The following is a 16,599-nucleotide window of genomic DNA, read 5'->3' as shown; positions in this document are numbered from 1 at the left end:
TGAGCGCAGCTTCTCCGGGGGGATGTTGAAGTCACCCAGGACGACGAGCGGTGTGCCATCGTCTGGGCAGCAGCTTAGGAGGGCATCCATCTCATCATAGAATTCGCAGAGAGGACCAGGAGGGCGATAGATCACCACAATGGTGATTTTGAAAGGAAGGGTGACAGAGACAGCATGGAATTCAAATGCAGATCTGGGTAGGTGGTCAAGGGTAAGGACCTGGTAGGTCCACGTGGGTGAGATGAGGAGTCCAGTTCCTCCTCCTCGACCTGTTTGTCTCGGGGAGAGTGAGAATGAGTAGGCGGTTGAGAGGGCAGCTGGAGTGGCAGTGTTTTCTGGAGTGATCCAGGTCTCCGTGAGGGCCAGGAAGTGGAGAGTCTGCAGGGAGGCATAGGCTGAAATGGTGTCCGCCTTCTTGACTACAGACTGGCAGTTCCATAGCCCTCCTAGTACTTCAAGTTCAGTACCGGTGGAGAATGTTGGGTAGCAGAGATTGGCTGGGTTACAGCCTCGAGCAATGGGTCTCCGGTGAAATCTCCTCCGGTTAGATGTCCTGACTGGGATTGGCAGGGACCCATGGCTGCGAATGGTGGTGGAAAGTGGGTTACTTAGACTTCCTTGACAGACTCCCGCAGAGAGACTCCCTAAGTCTTCGTTCAACTGTCCTGACGCTGTAGTGACTAGCCTTTATGGGCTAGATTTACCTCATGCGGACTTAGCTCCGCCCAGCAATCAAGCCTATTTAACACACCTGGCTTGACAGAAACTCACTTGATAGCTACTTAACTTCGATGGTCTCACAACAACTGACACAAAAAGTATCTAGACAAGATTAAATATTTCAACATATTTCAGCTTTCTTCACAGAATGCCTAAACACTGAGTCTACAAATTCTCCTTACTCACCAGCAGCAGTTCAGCTTCCTTCACCTGAAATACACAGTAGAAATACACATCACACAGTAGAAATACACTGTAGAAATACAAAGTAGCAATACACATCACACAGTAGAAATACACTGTAGAAATACAAAGTAGCAATACACATCACACAGTAGAAATACACAGCACACAGTAGAATTACACTGTAGAAATACAAAGTAGCAATACACATCACACATTAGAAATACACAGCACACAGTAGAAATACACAGTAGAAATACAAATCACACAGTAGAAATACACAGTAGAAACACACATAACACAGAAGAAATATATTGTAGAAATACACAGTACATAGTAGAAATATACAGTAGAAATACACAGTAGCAATACACATCACACAATAGAAATACACAGCACAAAATAGAAATACACAGTAGAAGTACACATCACACAATAGAAATACACAGTAGAAAAAAAATGACTAAAGATAAACAAAACAAAACAATAGTCACTCTCTTGTGACTTACACACTTCTTTCAGGTCTAACCAGGAATCCACCTGTTGGGTAAGTATATCTATTTTGTTCCCTGTTATTTGAATGTTAGTTTTGTTTACTATGTTATTATTCAGGAACCACTCATTAATTTAACACTATCTTGTGTTCGACGACTATTTTATAGCTCCTATTTACCACTAGAAGACCAACAGGCGATTCTTTTGACCCCTATTTAATACATAACTCAATTTAAACTCTAGTACCAACCAGTTCACTTAATGGAACTCAAAACCCAACTTTAAAGCACGTGGGATGTTCAGAATGTATACAGTATTGCTCTCACTGCACTAACCTGAATTCTTTTGGAGAATAAATGTGAATATGAAAATTTTGAAAAGCTACAATAATCTTTATGTCCCAAAATAGACTATAACAAATCACTTAGTAAATTTAGGAAACAGATATTAAGATTAGATGTGGAATGTACTCAACTTGACTCAATCCCAACAATACACAAATCAATGCCGAGAGACAATACCTAACAATCAGGTGCAAACATTTAAAGAAAAAAATAAATAAAATGTGATGGATCACTCGTGTTTCAATAAGGCATTGGATCCAACCATTCAGTTCGATTAACTACTGCGGGCAACATCGGTTCAATTCATCTTAGATTGTAGTATCCATTGACTGTAGTGTTGCGTGGGGCAATTGAACACGATTGTCCTACCAATCCATTGAGAATCCTTACCTTCAGACATGGGGCAATTGAATGAGATTGTCCTACCACAGTTAGTTTCACATTTCAAACATATCTCATCCTCTTTAGGGCGCTTTCACACCGCTAGTTCGATTATTTGGTCCGCACCAGGCAGTAAAATTGTTACATTGTAGCATACAGACTGCGGCGTGGTCCGCGTTCACACATGCAAACGGACCAAAATTGGTCTGAATGACGTTTCGTCATCTTCCAGTAGAAATAAGCGCCAATTTGGACTTTCGTCCTGACAAGTTCGTACACTGTTACTTGCGCTGGTCCTTGCTTTTTATATTGTCAATATCAGCCATTTCTGACAAAATATCCAATTTCAGAATGAGTCGCGGCTGCGGCTGGAGAACAATCTGCGGATGTACTGGATTCGCCGAAGACGTATAGCGCATAATTTCAGGGAGAGGAGACGGGCTATTTTCACAAGTGCTGTCATGGTGATGATGAGACAAGCACCTTTCCAAAGACCCACAAGGTAGGCTATAGCCTGACAAGCCAGACCGCTAGGGTCTAGATTTCTAGGCTGTAGAATCTGTTATGCTGTTTATACATTTCGTTTATACCTGAGTTGGTCCAGGTTCGCGTTCTCACCAGAGGGACCACACCAAAGGTTGGCATTTGGTGTGGAATCAAGCGGACCGAGACCACCCCTTTTTGGAGGTCTCGGTCCACTTGATTTAGTGCACTTGAGTGCGATTGATGCTTTCACACCGACGAAAACGAATCAAACTAAGAGCTTTTGGTTCGAATGGACTGTTTAGTGCGCACCAACTGCTGCATTCACACTTGGTGTGAATGCGCCCTTAGACCCAGTTCTTGGGTTGGCTCACCACTCCAGGACCAACTGCACTCCTCTCCAACAGAAGCAGCCGGGCTGAAGAATCCAGCAATCTCATCTCACACAAATGATCGACACAGGAAACAAAAGACCTGGCCTTGTACCCACAAAGCCAGGGGGAAAAAATCAATAAGTGATTCAAATGCGGCAAATGGTGGTCACACCAGATACTGACTGGTTATTTTAAAATACCCATAAAACGAATGAAATATCTACAAAGTCATCATTATGCTCTATAAACCATAGAATAGTGCCATCATAAGATGATTTAGGTCATTTTCCTTACAAAAAAAACAAGCTAGGTCTATCCTTCACAGAAAAAGCCAAATTACTTGTGTAATCTTTGTTAGGTGTGATTGTGGTTAAATTGATTATTTATTATTAGGACACAGCTGTGTGATTCTTTTGAATGTACAAGGCCTATCCTGCTCATTAAGTGATTGGTAACATCAGGGTTTTGTCACTGAGGCCACACCACCAATTGGTATAAATTCAAAGCCTCTAGAAGTAGTCTTGAAGCACATGTTGCTCTTTGAACGTGGCTAAGGTGAAGAAGGAGCTAACGAGTGAGCAACAGGTTCGAATAAAGGCCCTTTTTGATGCTGGCTGGAGTTACCGCCGCATAGCCAAGGACTTGAGATGCAGTCCAAGCACTGTAAAGTACACTTTAGACCATCATGATGCCACCGATTCACACCGGAACGGAAAGGGGAGAGGTAGAAAAAAAAAACTTTCAGACAGACAAGTGAAGCATCTCAAAATTCTCAGTCTTAAGGACTGAAGAAAGACCTCACAAGAACTGCTTGACGAGGTCAACACCACAATGACTAATGGTGCAACAGTGTCTTCAAGAACTGTGCATCGAAAACTGGGAGAAGAAGGACTTGTTGGCAGAATAGCAGCAAAGAAACCATTATTGAAAGAGAAAAATAGAGTGAAACGTCTGAAATTTGCAAAACAACACAAGAAATGGACAAAGGAAGATTGGTATAAAGTGTTGTGGACTGATGAGTCCAAGTTTGAACAGTTTGGCAAGAGTGTATGTTCGACGGAGGGAGGGGGAGAGGTATAAAATGAATGTCTCTTGGCAACAGTTAAACACGGAGGGGGTAGTATTATGGTGTGGGGTGCCATTTCAGCCTCAGGAAAAGGTGACTTGGTGAAAATTGATGGCATCATGGATAAGAAAGTATACCACAACATTCTGGTGAGGCATGGAGTACCATCTGGGAGTCGTCTTATTGGGCCTGGATTTATTTTCCAAGAGGACAATGCCCCTAAACATTCTTCTAACTATTGCCGGAACTACCTGCGACAGAAGGAATCTGCTGGAACACTGAAAATGATGGACTGGCCCCCTCAAAGTCCGGACCTCAACCCCATCAAGCAAATTTGGGGCGAGTTGGAAAATAAACTGGACAGATCTATTGTACATTCAAAGGAAAGCCTTTGGCTTGAGTTGCAGAAGGCATGGGATAACATTAGTGTTGAAGCTCTCAGGAAATATATTGACACTATGCCAAAGAGATGTGCTGCTGTAATTGCTGCAAAAGGTGGACATACCAAATATTAAAGTTAAAAGTGGATAAAAACAGTAGGACTCACTCCATCTGATATTTGTTGTGCTCAGAGCAACCATCTGCATGTTTCATGAACATTATGAAATAAAATCATGTTTTGGAGGCAAAAAAAGGTCAATATTTTAAGATCTGTCAGGTGTTCTAATAATTTTGTCCACCACTGTATATACATATATACATATATAAATATATATATACATATATGTACATATATACATTTATATATATGTATATATGTATGTATGTATGTATATATATATATATATATATATATGTGTGTGTGTGTGTGTGTGTGTATGTATGTATATATGTACATATGTACATATATATATATATATATATATATATATATATATATATATATATATATATATATATACACACACACATACATATAGATTGTTGTTTTATAATTTCTGTTCGTAGTGTCATCAATAACCACAGGTTATATTGTTTATCCATCAGTAAACCCTATCTTCTCATATTGGTCACCTATTTGTCTTTAATAGGGTTTTAGTAACCAGGGGTTATACACATCCCACAGTAGAAATACAAAGTAGAAATACAAAGCACAGTAGAAATACACAGTAGAAATACAAAGCACACAGTAGGAATACACAGTAGAAATACACAGCACACAGTAGAAATAGACTGTAGAAAACCAGAACACACATTAGAAATACACATCACACAGTAGACTGTAGAAATAGACAGCATATAGTAGAAATACACTGTAGAAATACACAGTGGAAATACAGAGCACACAATAGAAATACACTGTTGAAATACACAGTACATAGAAATAGACTAGAAAAACAGCAAGTAGAAATACAAATCACACAGTAGAAATGCACAGCACATAGTAGAAATACACAGTAGAAGTACACAGCACACAACAGAAATACACAGTAGAAAAACACAGTGCACAATAGAAATACACAGTAGAAATACACAGCACACAATACAAATACACATTAGAAATACACAGCACACAAAAGAAATACACATCACAGTAGAAATAAACAGCACACAGTACTATATTCTGTAGAAATACAGAGCACACAGTAGAAATACACTGTAGAAATACAGAGCACACAGTGGAAATACACATCACACAGCAGAAATACAGAAATACACATTACACAGTATAAATACAAATCACACAGTAGAAATACATAGTAGAAGTACACATCACACAGTAGAAATACACTAGGAATACAGAGCACACAGCAGAAATACACAGGAGAAATACACTACACAGTAGGAACACACAGTAGAAATACACAGTACATAGTAGAAATACACTGTAGAAATACACATCACACAGCAGAAATACACATCACAGTAGAAATACACAGAAATACACCGTACATAGTTGAAATACACTGTAGAAATACATAGATAGTAGAAATACACTGAAGAATTATACATCGTACAGTAGAAATACACTGTAGAAATACACTTCACAGTAGAAATACACAATAGAAATACACAGCACATAGTAGAAAGACACTGTAAAAATATGCATCACACAGTAGAAATATACTGTAGAATACACATCACACAGTAGAAATACACTGTAGAAGTACACAGCACACAGTAGAAATACACAGCACATAGAAATACACTATAGAAGAACACAGCACACAGTAGAAAAACACAGTAGAAATACAGAGCACACAATAGAAATACTACGGTGGCCGTGAAGTGCAAAACACAACGGCAAATCAGACAACAACGGCAAAAGAGAAAACACAACACAAAGAGAGAAAACACAACACAAAAAGAGAAAACACAACACAAAAAGAGAAAACACAACGGCAAAAGAGAAAACACAACCCCAAAAGAGAAAACACAACACAAAAAGAGAAAACACAACACAAAAAGAGAAAACACAACGGCAAAAGAGAAAACAACACAAAAAGAGAAAACACAGCGGCAAAAGAGAAAACACAACACAAAAAGAGAAAACACAACACAAAAAGAGAAAACACAACGGCAAAAGAGAAAACACAACACAAAAAGAGAAAACACAACACAGAAAGAGAAAACACAACAACATTAACCAAACCGGAAAAGGTAGGAATCCTCGGGCGACATGAATAGTCTCTGATTGGACAAAAGAACTGGTCCGTGCTTTGAACCGGAAAAGACGGGGTTTGTTTCCATTTTTCGAAAACATGAGCGCCACAGACGAGGAGGTACACGCTGCTATCAAGCAATACTTTGATGCCGGACATGAGTATGAAGTGATACTGGACATGCTGTCAACTTATCACAACGTAAACATGAGTCTGCGTACGCTGAAGACGCGTTTAAAAGAAGCGGGGCTGTACAGAAGACGGAACTATTCCCCACTCCCTGAGGTGAGGCGTGCCATTCTAACAGAGCTGGAAGGACCAGAGAGACTCTTTGGTTATCGGACTATGTGGCAGGTTCTTCAGCAAAAGCACAGGCTTCGCGTTAAACGTGATGTCGTGATGAGGCTACTGAAACATCTGAATCCACGAGGGACGGCGATGAGAACACGCAGGAGGTTTACGAGGCGCACGTATCACTCCATGGGTCCAAACTATATTTGGCACGTAGATGGCTATGATAAGCTTAAACCATTTGGCCTGGCTCTCTCTGGGTGTATCGATGGCTTCTCGAGGAAGATAATGTGGCTCGTTTGTGGACCAACAAACAACAATCCATCCGTCATCGCTCACAATTATATTAATTGTGCGAAGAGTATTGGTGTGGTTCCAATGAGACTGAGAACGGACCTCGGGACAGAAAATGGTACCATGGCAGCCATACAGTGTACCCTCCGTCACGCACATATGGACCACTATGCCGGCTCGTCTTGCCACAGTTACGGCTCATCCACATCGAATCAGCGCATCGAGTCATGGTGGTCTTTTTTCAGAAGAGGGAGGTTGGTAAATCTGTGTTGTTTGATGGATGAAAAGTACAGTGGAAGCTGTACAGTGATCACCTTTGTCTTTATTCTACTGATCAGTGTTTATTATTAAAATCTCCGTATTTGTCACTGTGATAGTGTTCTTGTTTAACTCAGGCCACTTCAACACTAAGCGAGAGCCAAATAACATAGGAAGCCATATCTTTCCCAAAGTTATTGAATCATTACTGTTGTAATAATCATGATATACATTATGATTTCTCTGCGCTTTTCTTAAGATGTATCCACATTTAAAAAGTGCTATTTGTATGTAAGTCTCTTTGAGCACTTGTAAAATCATTGTAAAAGCATTGTAAATAACTTATTATTATTTATTATAATGCATCCACAGGTCTCAGTTTTGGATGGACTTGTTTGGAGACCTAAGAGACTCTGGACTCTTCAATGGAACCCACGAACACCAGTGCTTACTGAGATTTTGCTTCAGTAATGTTCTGCAGCAAGACCTGGATGAATGTGTGGACCTATGGAACAAGCACCGGATTCGACCAAGCAGACATGCATCATGTCCAGGAGGGATTCCGAATGAACTGTATCTCTTGCCTCACAGGTAGTAATTATCATATACATTACAAAAAAAATGTAAGGTGTTGTGGTATAGCCTAAACTGGAATATATTTGGACAATTGTATGTGTTGGTATAATCCATTGTTGAATTTAGAAGCTATCTGTTTCTAACATTGTTTATAAATATCTGTATATAAACAAACAAACAAATCTAACAATGACCACTTCAAACCTTGTCCTTTATATCATTTTTCATCTAATTTTGCAGATTTGGTTCAAGGGACTGTGGATTTGCTGTTGAAGACAGGGAACTGGATGTGTTTCCTGAGGCAAGGCAAGTGATTGATTTAAGCGGTGATCCAGACATCGAGGAATACCTACAGGAGGCAGTGCAACAACACGGACTACAACAGCCACAAGACTGGAAGACAGCCTCAGAACTGTACATCACTCTGAAGGAAATAGCTGGGCTATAGATATGGACTATTGGAACCCCTGTTTCTACCTTTCTTAGGTATCCCACATTAACATGGACGTATTAAGACAATATTTTCCTTATTTAGTGTTTTGCTTTAATGCATCTTAATGCTTATCAGTACATGACTGGTGGACTATAAATTCCCGAGTTTTGAAAAATACTTCCCATTCGTAAATGTGATCCAAAATTTACAAATTGCTTCAAGAGATAAATTATAGGAAAATATCCAAAAAAGTGGTTCTTTTGAATTTTCAGATTTGGCAACTTTAATTGTGGAAGTGAAATGGAGACATATTACACTTACAGTTGTATTTATTTTCTGATTCAATGTTCAAGTAAACAACAATTTACAAAAAGCATTTATTCTGATTTTACATTGTTTTTTGAAATATATGTAGAGCTGTAAAAAAACAGGAAACAGCAATACCGTAACAATAAACAAAAATCAGGACACCGCTCTGAGAAGTAGATATGCAAGTAGCCAACTGCACTGATTTGAACATTGTACAGATGCACTCTCACTGGTGAACTATTACTTACACGTCCCAAATGGCCTTTTAACAACAGGCAGTGCAGTAACGTATGTAAACAAGCAGACATGGCCTTGTAAGGCATTATTCTGACCAGAGAGTTGAGAAAAATAAAAGACAAAAAATAAATAAAACAGAGCCTAAATCAAGCCACAGCTCAAACCACTTTTAATAAAAGTGATTATGCATGAATGTCCCTTTGGCAACTAAAAACACCCAAAGCCTGGCGCGTTTTGGATGCCGAACTCCATATTCTTCTTAAAGACACTGTAGGAGTCGAGTAGTGGGAGCTTGAGTGTGTTCGAACATGTGGATGCCATTGGAAGCGGTGAATCATTTAAAAACTCTATACTTGGACGAGGTGTTATTCCCGCTGGTGGCAGTGCTGACAAGCCAGTGGCAAACATCAGCACATCTGGGAGGGACACAGCCCTCCCGTCATCTAAAAAGAGAAAGTCAACAAAGTAGTAGTGCATTGTTTGACACTGCATTACCTTAAAACATAAAGTGTCTCATTAGCTTTATATTTCTATAAAGAAACTAAAACTTATAAATATGACTGCACTATACAATTCATATACTGTACAGTCGTGGAAGACGACCACTTGAAAATGATGACTTTCTCTGGTTTTACTATTTATAGGTTGGTGTTTGAGTGAAATTAACATTTCTGTTTTATTCTATTAACTACTGACAACATTTCTCCCAAAAATTAAATGAAAATTATGTCATTTGGGGCATTTATTGGCAGAAAATGACAACTAGTGTAATGGTAAATTTGAATCTTTCCATGTTTCAATCACTTGAGATGTCCCCACACCATGCTTTTCCACAAAGGTATCAGACCTCCTTTTGTTTGCTAACCATTTGTGTATTTTAATGTGTAATGAGACCTTGAATGATGCAAAGAAAACATGTTCATATTCATCGCTAAACAACACAACATGAATATTTTAAATTAGGTGTTTATACATCAGTTTTAGTGGGATGATTTCAATGTTTAATCCCAGCAGTGGATTTTATAATCTTCCTCTAAAACCAGATATGTTTCAGGCGATCACCTAACAGTGTCTCATTAAGTAGAATGACTTGTGTTTGTGTTGGTATTTAAAAAAAAAAAACTAGAATGAAATGAGTACCATACATGTAGAGGTGCTTTTAAAGAAACATTTGTAAAAGTGGTCTCTTAATGTTTTCTGCGACTGTATATCTAACAAAACAGCCATGACAAACCTTCACATTCCAGTAGAAAATCAGCCCAAAATCCGATAACTTTGGTCTCTTTCTGCCACCTGTTGCTTCCCTTTGTGCTGAAGCCTGGGCTGAACAGATGTTCTATTTCAGCAGCAGTCAGTGCCTTGGCAGAATAGCACAGGAGAGGGGCCAGCACACCAGGATGCTTCTGGGCTGAAGCCAAAAACTCCAGACTAGCCAGTCCGTCTTTGAATCTATTAAGGACAATTATTGTGCAAGACATAGGTGTGATTTATCAGGTCTGACAGAAAACAATACTACCAAACATATAGCAACAATGTGTGCTAAATAGTTACACATAAGAGTTGTTGAGAATTGTTTATATGGGATCAAACAGACAACATTTCATAGTGTACAGAAATTAGTTGTGATGTCAAAAAAGTTGAGATCATCATGATTTAGACTTCTCCCCTAAAAATCTTGCTTTCACATTGTAAGAAACAGAAGTGTGCTAAACAAAGCACAAACATTTATTTGAGCACGAAGCACACAAAGGAAAAATTGACAGATAAGCTGGATGGTATTTGAGGGTCAAATGGAGCATAACCGGTGATGGTAATTAGTACTGAACCTTTATGGTTTCAAACAGCCGATTGGTTTCACTACTACTAGCTGGTTACTCTAAGTAATTATGTATAATGAATAGAAACAAACCAGGGGAGCTCAAATATGTTTCGTCGTTGTCAGACTGTACTTCATGATTTACACAATTACATGTACTTTGTGGATCATAAAAGTGATGGAACCTAAAATTAGCTAGTATCGTTCAATACATTAAAAGGTTTTGTCCAGCAGTTCCCTGAATAGGATAAAAAGAGGACATAGCAGCTGAAGATGGTACTTTTACAATCTAATTCAGTAAGGATGCTTCTCAATCATGCTATTTTGGCACTGTCTCACAATGTGTCAGTGGCTGCAGTGATATGCAATTTGTAGTACTGACTGAATGCTGGATCAGTTAAAAACTAAAAGATTACATTTGTGGATGATTGCTGGGGGGAAAAAAGGGATTTAAATATTACCGTTGAATGGCGATGTGGTTGCGGTCTATAATGTACCATTTGAGGTACTCCTCCACGAGTGTACGCTTCTCACAAGCTTTGACAGGTCGGAAGCATCCAGCTGTCTGGAACATTGTGCTGTTTTGCAAAATTATATTTTGCAAATCCTCCTCCGATTCTGCTTCCTGGACCTATTTAAAAAGACATTTATTATAAGTAAAAAGGCCAAACCCAAAACATCCATGCTTGTTTACACTTCTGCTTGATGAATACAAATCTAGCATAAAAAAAGATGCAATGACTTTTACATCTCGTTGAAATAAGTGGAAATCTGTCCCTTTAAATAAGTACAATTTACCATCTCTTGAGTCTAGTCTTACTTTCAATTAATGAAATAATTTTCAGGTGCCCTCTAAATTCCTTCCTTGAGTCACAATCATTGTCGACCTGATGTAGAGCTCTCCCTATATCTTCATCTTTTACATCTTCCACAGTGGCGCTGAAACTTGGCTTCCCTATTATGTGGTTGACAAGGTCCTTCGAGAGGAAATGTGGTGCTGGTCCCCCGTGTACGACGGACACAGCAATCATCTTGCCTGCAAGATAGTACTCATCTTCCCTGACAGCTGTTATAGAGAGTACATAATTATCATTTATATCAGTGGAAGATAATACAAAAATAAAGAAAATTATCTAAAACTTCTCATTGGAATATAACGACAAAAAACCCACCTGAGGGATTGTACACAAGATAGCGTTTTTCTGGAGGTCCATCGAAGATGGGACGATTTCTCAGGTGATTCATAAGAAGTGTGAGGAATTCTCGCCTCGGCCCACCTGTGTCCAACCCTTCTTCAAAAGACCCTGCATCATCTGTGAACTTCACAAAGATGTCACTTTTTTCGGAGTATGAGCTGCGTCGAAAGCCTCTTACAGCTCCATCCCATATATCAGATCTCGAGATATTGAATCTGCTGACTTTCTTGTGGTCAATTGCAAGTGCCAAATTTGCAATTATTTCAGAGGCCTGCACAGTTGTGGGTCTAGAAAAAAAAGCGAGAAACTTGTTTTAGACACTAAAAATAGATTCAAAGCACAGTAGCTACAAAAATCTGTCATTCCATATTATATATTCCATACTATATCCTGACATGTAATTGACACGAGAGACACTGATAAGTCAATCTGTAAAAGAATGAGCAAGTTCTTTATTCTTATAAGCTTAATTAAAATTGACTCTCTTCAAACACACATCTCAACAACTGGACCTGATTCAAGTAGTTACAGGCAGAGAATGTCAGATAGGTTTTCGTTTTAGTGAGTCCTCACATTTATATAACTCTATTTTGGACAGAGTAGAGAGCTCGTTAATTTTCTACTTGTGCCTATATGACTCACTCAGATTTCTCTGAGGGCATGTCCTTTTTTTCCTCTTTAACGAGAACTTCATCTTCATCATCGTCAATGACGATAGGCGCAAAGAGGTTGGCGTACTTCCTGCAAAAGAAAGACATTATGTGTACACAATGTAATTATAGACACACATAAATGCATATCCAATCAAATCAAACCAATCAAATTGTTGACGAGCTCTTCCAGCTTAAACTCAATATCTAACCTTTGTCAGGAGAGAAATGTGTTAACCCCTCAATAATGTTTTGTCTACCAATCTATATAATTACACAAAACACACCTGTAACAGGAGCTCTCGACATCAGGACATCTGGAGGTACTTGCATAACTATGCTCCTCATCCGAGTGTATAGTCTGAAAGTTAAGAAATGTAGAAAAAGGATATTCAACAAAATGACAACATAATTATGTAACAAACTGTATGGATTACTGTACTTAAAGGGGATAGTTCAACATTTTTGGCAAACCTGTCTATTGCAATAATAATGAGTAGGTATATTACCAATGCCTGTTGTTTTGAGAGTCCTGAAGCACAGGTGCGATATGCTCGGTGAATTCAATGGAGTTGGACAGTATAGGTCGCTCTAAACTGATGAAATACACAATCCTATAATTCCAAAATGCTCTAATGGACAGGGTGTGTTCACAAAGCACTGTGCATCACTGCCTCCGGGCTCTCAAAACAAAAGGCATTGATATTTACAGGGAATGTACCTCCTTATATGACTAATGATGATTAATGCAATAAGCAAAATTGCCCAAATATTCAACTATCCCTTTAAGGAGGTGAGATAATAAAGAACAGGAGATGATTCTCAGTGGACACACTTTCACATTTCCCTGTTTACTTTTATTCTTGCTGTTAAATGTGGTACAATTGCCAATTGAAAAAACTGCATGATGCAAATATATGGCATGATAAAGTATTGAGTTAACTTTTCTTAGTCAGGCACATTCACAAAAGGTTTGTAGTTAACAGTCCATCTGAAGTGGCTTCATATTCCCCCTGAATGAAAAGCAAAGCTTAAAGACCATATAATAGTTGTCTATGTTAACATTTTGCTCTTGTTTTGTTTCATACCTAAAGTAATGGAACAGTGAGGAAGATAGAGACAATATGTAACTAATACTCCATTACCTGATGTACTTCAGTAGAAGTAGAGATTGACAACCCCCCATCACCATTCCTGAGGGCAAAAAACATAAATCATAGTGTACTCCAAAATATATATCATATATATCATATATCTCACACACACACACACACACACACAACTTACACCTTGTCAGGCTCTTTTTGTACAGGACTGCTTTTGTGGGGAGGTTCAAATGGCTGTAGGAAGGACATAATTTATTTCAATTACAAGTATTTGTTTAGTACTGGTAGACCGGTGTCAAAAACCCACACAGGTTGAAGGCAGGTTAATCACAAAAATGATCACTCAAATATGTTTTAAATTACACTCACCAGTGTATCAGCTAGATCAAATGATGTTGATGTCGTTTTGATCACGATCTCTGGGTCGGAGTCTGTGTCTGGCAATTCTACAACTGAAAAACATGAAAATAAGCTCACCTCAATTAAGCTTTCCCAACGTTCTCTTATGTAAACTCTGTTTTTTTCTGCTGTTATTGTGTTCTCTTGACACCATTGTAAATAGGGTCTTTTCCTCAATGGTCCTCAAGAAAAAAATAAAGATTATAATAACTGCTTTACCTTCCTCGAAGTCTTTTTTGTGGCAGAGATAAATGACTATCCGCTGATAAGACTTCCCAACTTCTTCTTTATAGGCCTTTAAAGAAAATGGTGTTTGTGTCCCAGGGACATTAATGACTTCTGAGCCGTCTGGAAAAAGGAGGAGGAAAGGCCCTTTATCCTTCAATTCTTTATTGAAGTCCCCCATTTTCTTTACTGCCTCGTCAAGGAGTTCTGGGGCATTGATGTCAGGATTTGTGGTAAGGGAAATAGTTTTCCCACGCCTTGGCTTCAGAACACCACCCTTCCTAATGGTCATCAAACCAATATTTATCTGCAAAACAAATAAATAAAAGTGGACTGTAAGTGGGTAATGTTTAAAGATCAATGTTTACTTAAAATGATCAATAATGCTATGTTACATGTCGCACTTCAATACAAAATTGACAATTATTAACTTAATAAAAATATCACTCAAAACAGAGTGACCCACCGTTTATGTTGAAGTAGCCTTTATTGTCTTTATACAATAAACTGTACAACTGAATTATGAGGTTAGAATGGAGGATTAGTCCTGAGCCGCTGCAGATCATTTTTAAGTGCCCATCATGCATGTCAAAAGACCAGTAAACAGCAGATTACTTTTCAATACAGGTAATTGCTATAATGGTTTGCATGTCATGGTTACATATTCATCATAATAAGAAACTTGCAAATATGTACAAAAGTGAAAACAGGACAGTGTCATTGTCTGAGTAATATGGTCGTGGCACAAAAGCACATTAGTATTATGCAAAAATATACTGGTCACCATAAAAATGACCCTATCATCTTTTAGAGGACTGAGATGATGGAAGAATGTCAACAGCTAGTTAACAGTTGTTGATTCTCACTCTGAGCTACAACCAACTTACCTGTACTTTGCAGGTCTTATTCTTTGCCTTTTTCCCACATGTAAAGTTGGCCCTCTCTTCTGCTTTCCTTTTGCGATACTCGAGAAAGCTCCCAAGAGTAGGGTTCTGTGATTCTACATGGTAACAAAGGAAAATTATGTAACATTACAGACAAATAGCCTACAGAAGTAGTCTGATGCTTTACAGCATACAAGAAACTCTGAAAGCAGAAGCTACCATGGTGATATAGCCGGGTTACACGTTATAACTATACTACTACAAAGTAGCCTAACAAACATGTTTACTTACTTGAAGGTCGCGCGTGCGCATCCCCAGACTCGCCACCGTCTTGCAGCTTTTTACCGCATTCGCTGCAGAAGTTCGGTTTGTTTTTATGCTCTTTCCCACAAGTTGGGCAATACATAGCGGCCTGTCGACAGCGGCTGTGCTACTAGTCCATGGATGTGCTAGTCCCGCTTGTCTGGCGCGCTGGCGGTGTTGTCTTTCCGGTTCAAAGCACGGACCAGTTCTTTTGTCCAATCAGAGACTATTCATGTCGCCCGAGGGTTCCTACCTTTTCCGGTTTGGTTAATGTTGTTGTGTTTTCTCTTTCTGTGTTGTGTTTTCTCTTTTTGTGTTGTGTTTTCTCTTTTTGTGTTGTTTTCTCTTTTGCCGTTGTGTTTTCTCTTTTTGTGTTGTGTTTTCTCTTTTTGTGTTGTGTTTTCTCTTTTGCCGTTGTGTTTTCTCTTTTTGTGTTGTGTTTTCTCTTTTTGTGTTGTGTTTTCTCTCTTTGTGTTGTGTTTTCTCTTTTGCCGTTGTTGTCTGATTTGCCGTTGTGTTTTGCACTTCACGGCCACCGTAAAATACACAGCACACAATAAATACAGAGTAGAAATACACAGCGCATAGTAGAAATACACAGTAGAAATACACAGTAGAAAAACACAGCACAAGTAGAAATACAGAGCACACAATAGAAATACACAGTAGAAATACACAGCGCATAGTAGAAATACACATCACAGTAGAAATACACAATAGACAGTAAATAGTAGACATTTTCAGACCTGAGGAACCACTTTCTAGTGGTTCCTCAGGTCTGAAAAAAATTGGGTAAAGTTGCCATTGCTAAGTAAGCCTAGACACACCTTCAAACCTTTAAAATGATGAAGTAATAGTTTCCCCATGCATTATGGGGACTTCCGGAAGAATCAGTTAACATGTTTACAGGGGACCACATTTTGCATAAGTTAGCAGATATTAGCATATTTCACACATTTTCTTATGTGACTAA

The 16,599-nt window shown here is 38.7% G+C and overlaps 1 protein-coding gene across 1 annotated transcript; it reads right to left on the bottom strand.

The window, feature by feature from the left end:
• Positions 1-2,953: 2,953 nt before the first annotated feature.
• Positions 2,954-15,729, bottom strand: LOC140991957 (G2/M phase-specific E3 ubiquitin-protein ligase-like). Its single transcript, XM_073462129.1, has 11 exons — positions 15,615-15,729; positions 15,327-15,439; positions 14,434-14,509; positions 14,185-14,267; positions 13,997-14,049; positions 12,702-12,800; positions 12,036-12,346; positions 11,751-11,929; positions 11,325-11,494; positions 10,282-10,496; positions 2,954-3,024 (listed from the first exon to the last, which is right to left on the bottom strand). Exons 1-11 carry the CDS (start codon positions 15,727-15,729, stop codon positions 2,954-2,956), a joined length of 1,485 nt encoding a protein of 494 aa, XP_073318230.1.
• Between the last annotated feature and the right edge of the window lie 870 nt (positions 15,730-16,599).

The sequence above is a fragment of the Pagrus major genome, chromosome 24 (assembly GCF_040436345.1).
Source record: "Pagrus major chromosome 24, Pma_NU_1.0".
NCBI lineage: Eukaryota > Metazoa > Chordata > Actinopteri > Spariformes > Sparidae > Pagrus > Pagrus major.
Note: the sequence above shows the minus strand (reverse complement) of the source record. Positions and strands in the feature narration are given on the sequence as shown.

Coding starts and splice junctions, on each gene's coding strand:
- LOC140991957 (XM_073462129.1), bottom strand. CDS start 15,729: ATGTATTGCCCAACTTGTGGGAAAGAGCATAAAAACAAACCGAACTTC. Junction 11,930..12,035: donor TCTTGTGTACAATCCCTCAG/GTGGGTTTTTTG, acceptor TCTCTATAACAG/CTGTCAGGGAAGATGAGTAC. Junction 10,497..11,324: donor AACCACATCGCCATTCAACG/GTAATATTTAAA, acceptor TGTCCTTAATAG/ATTCAAAGACGGACTGGCTA.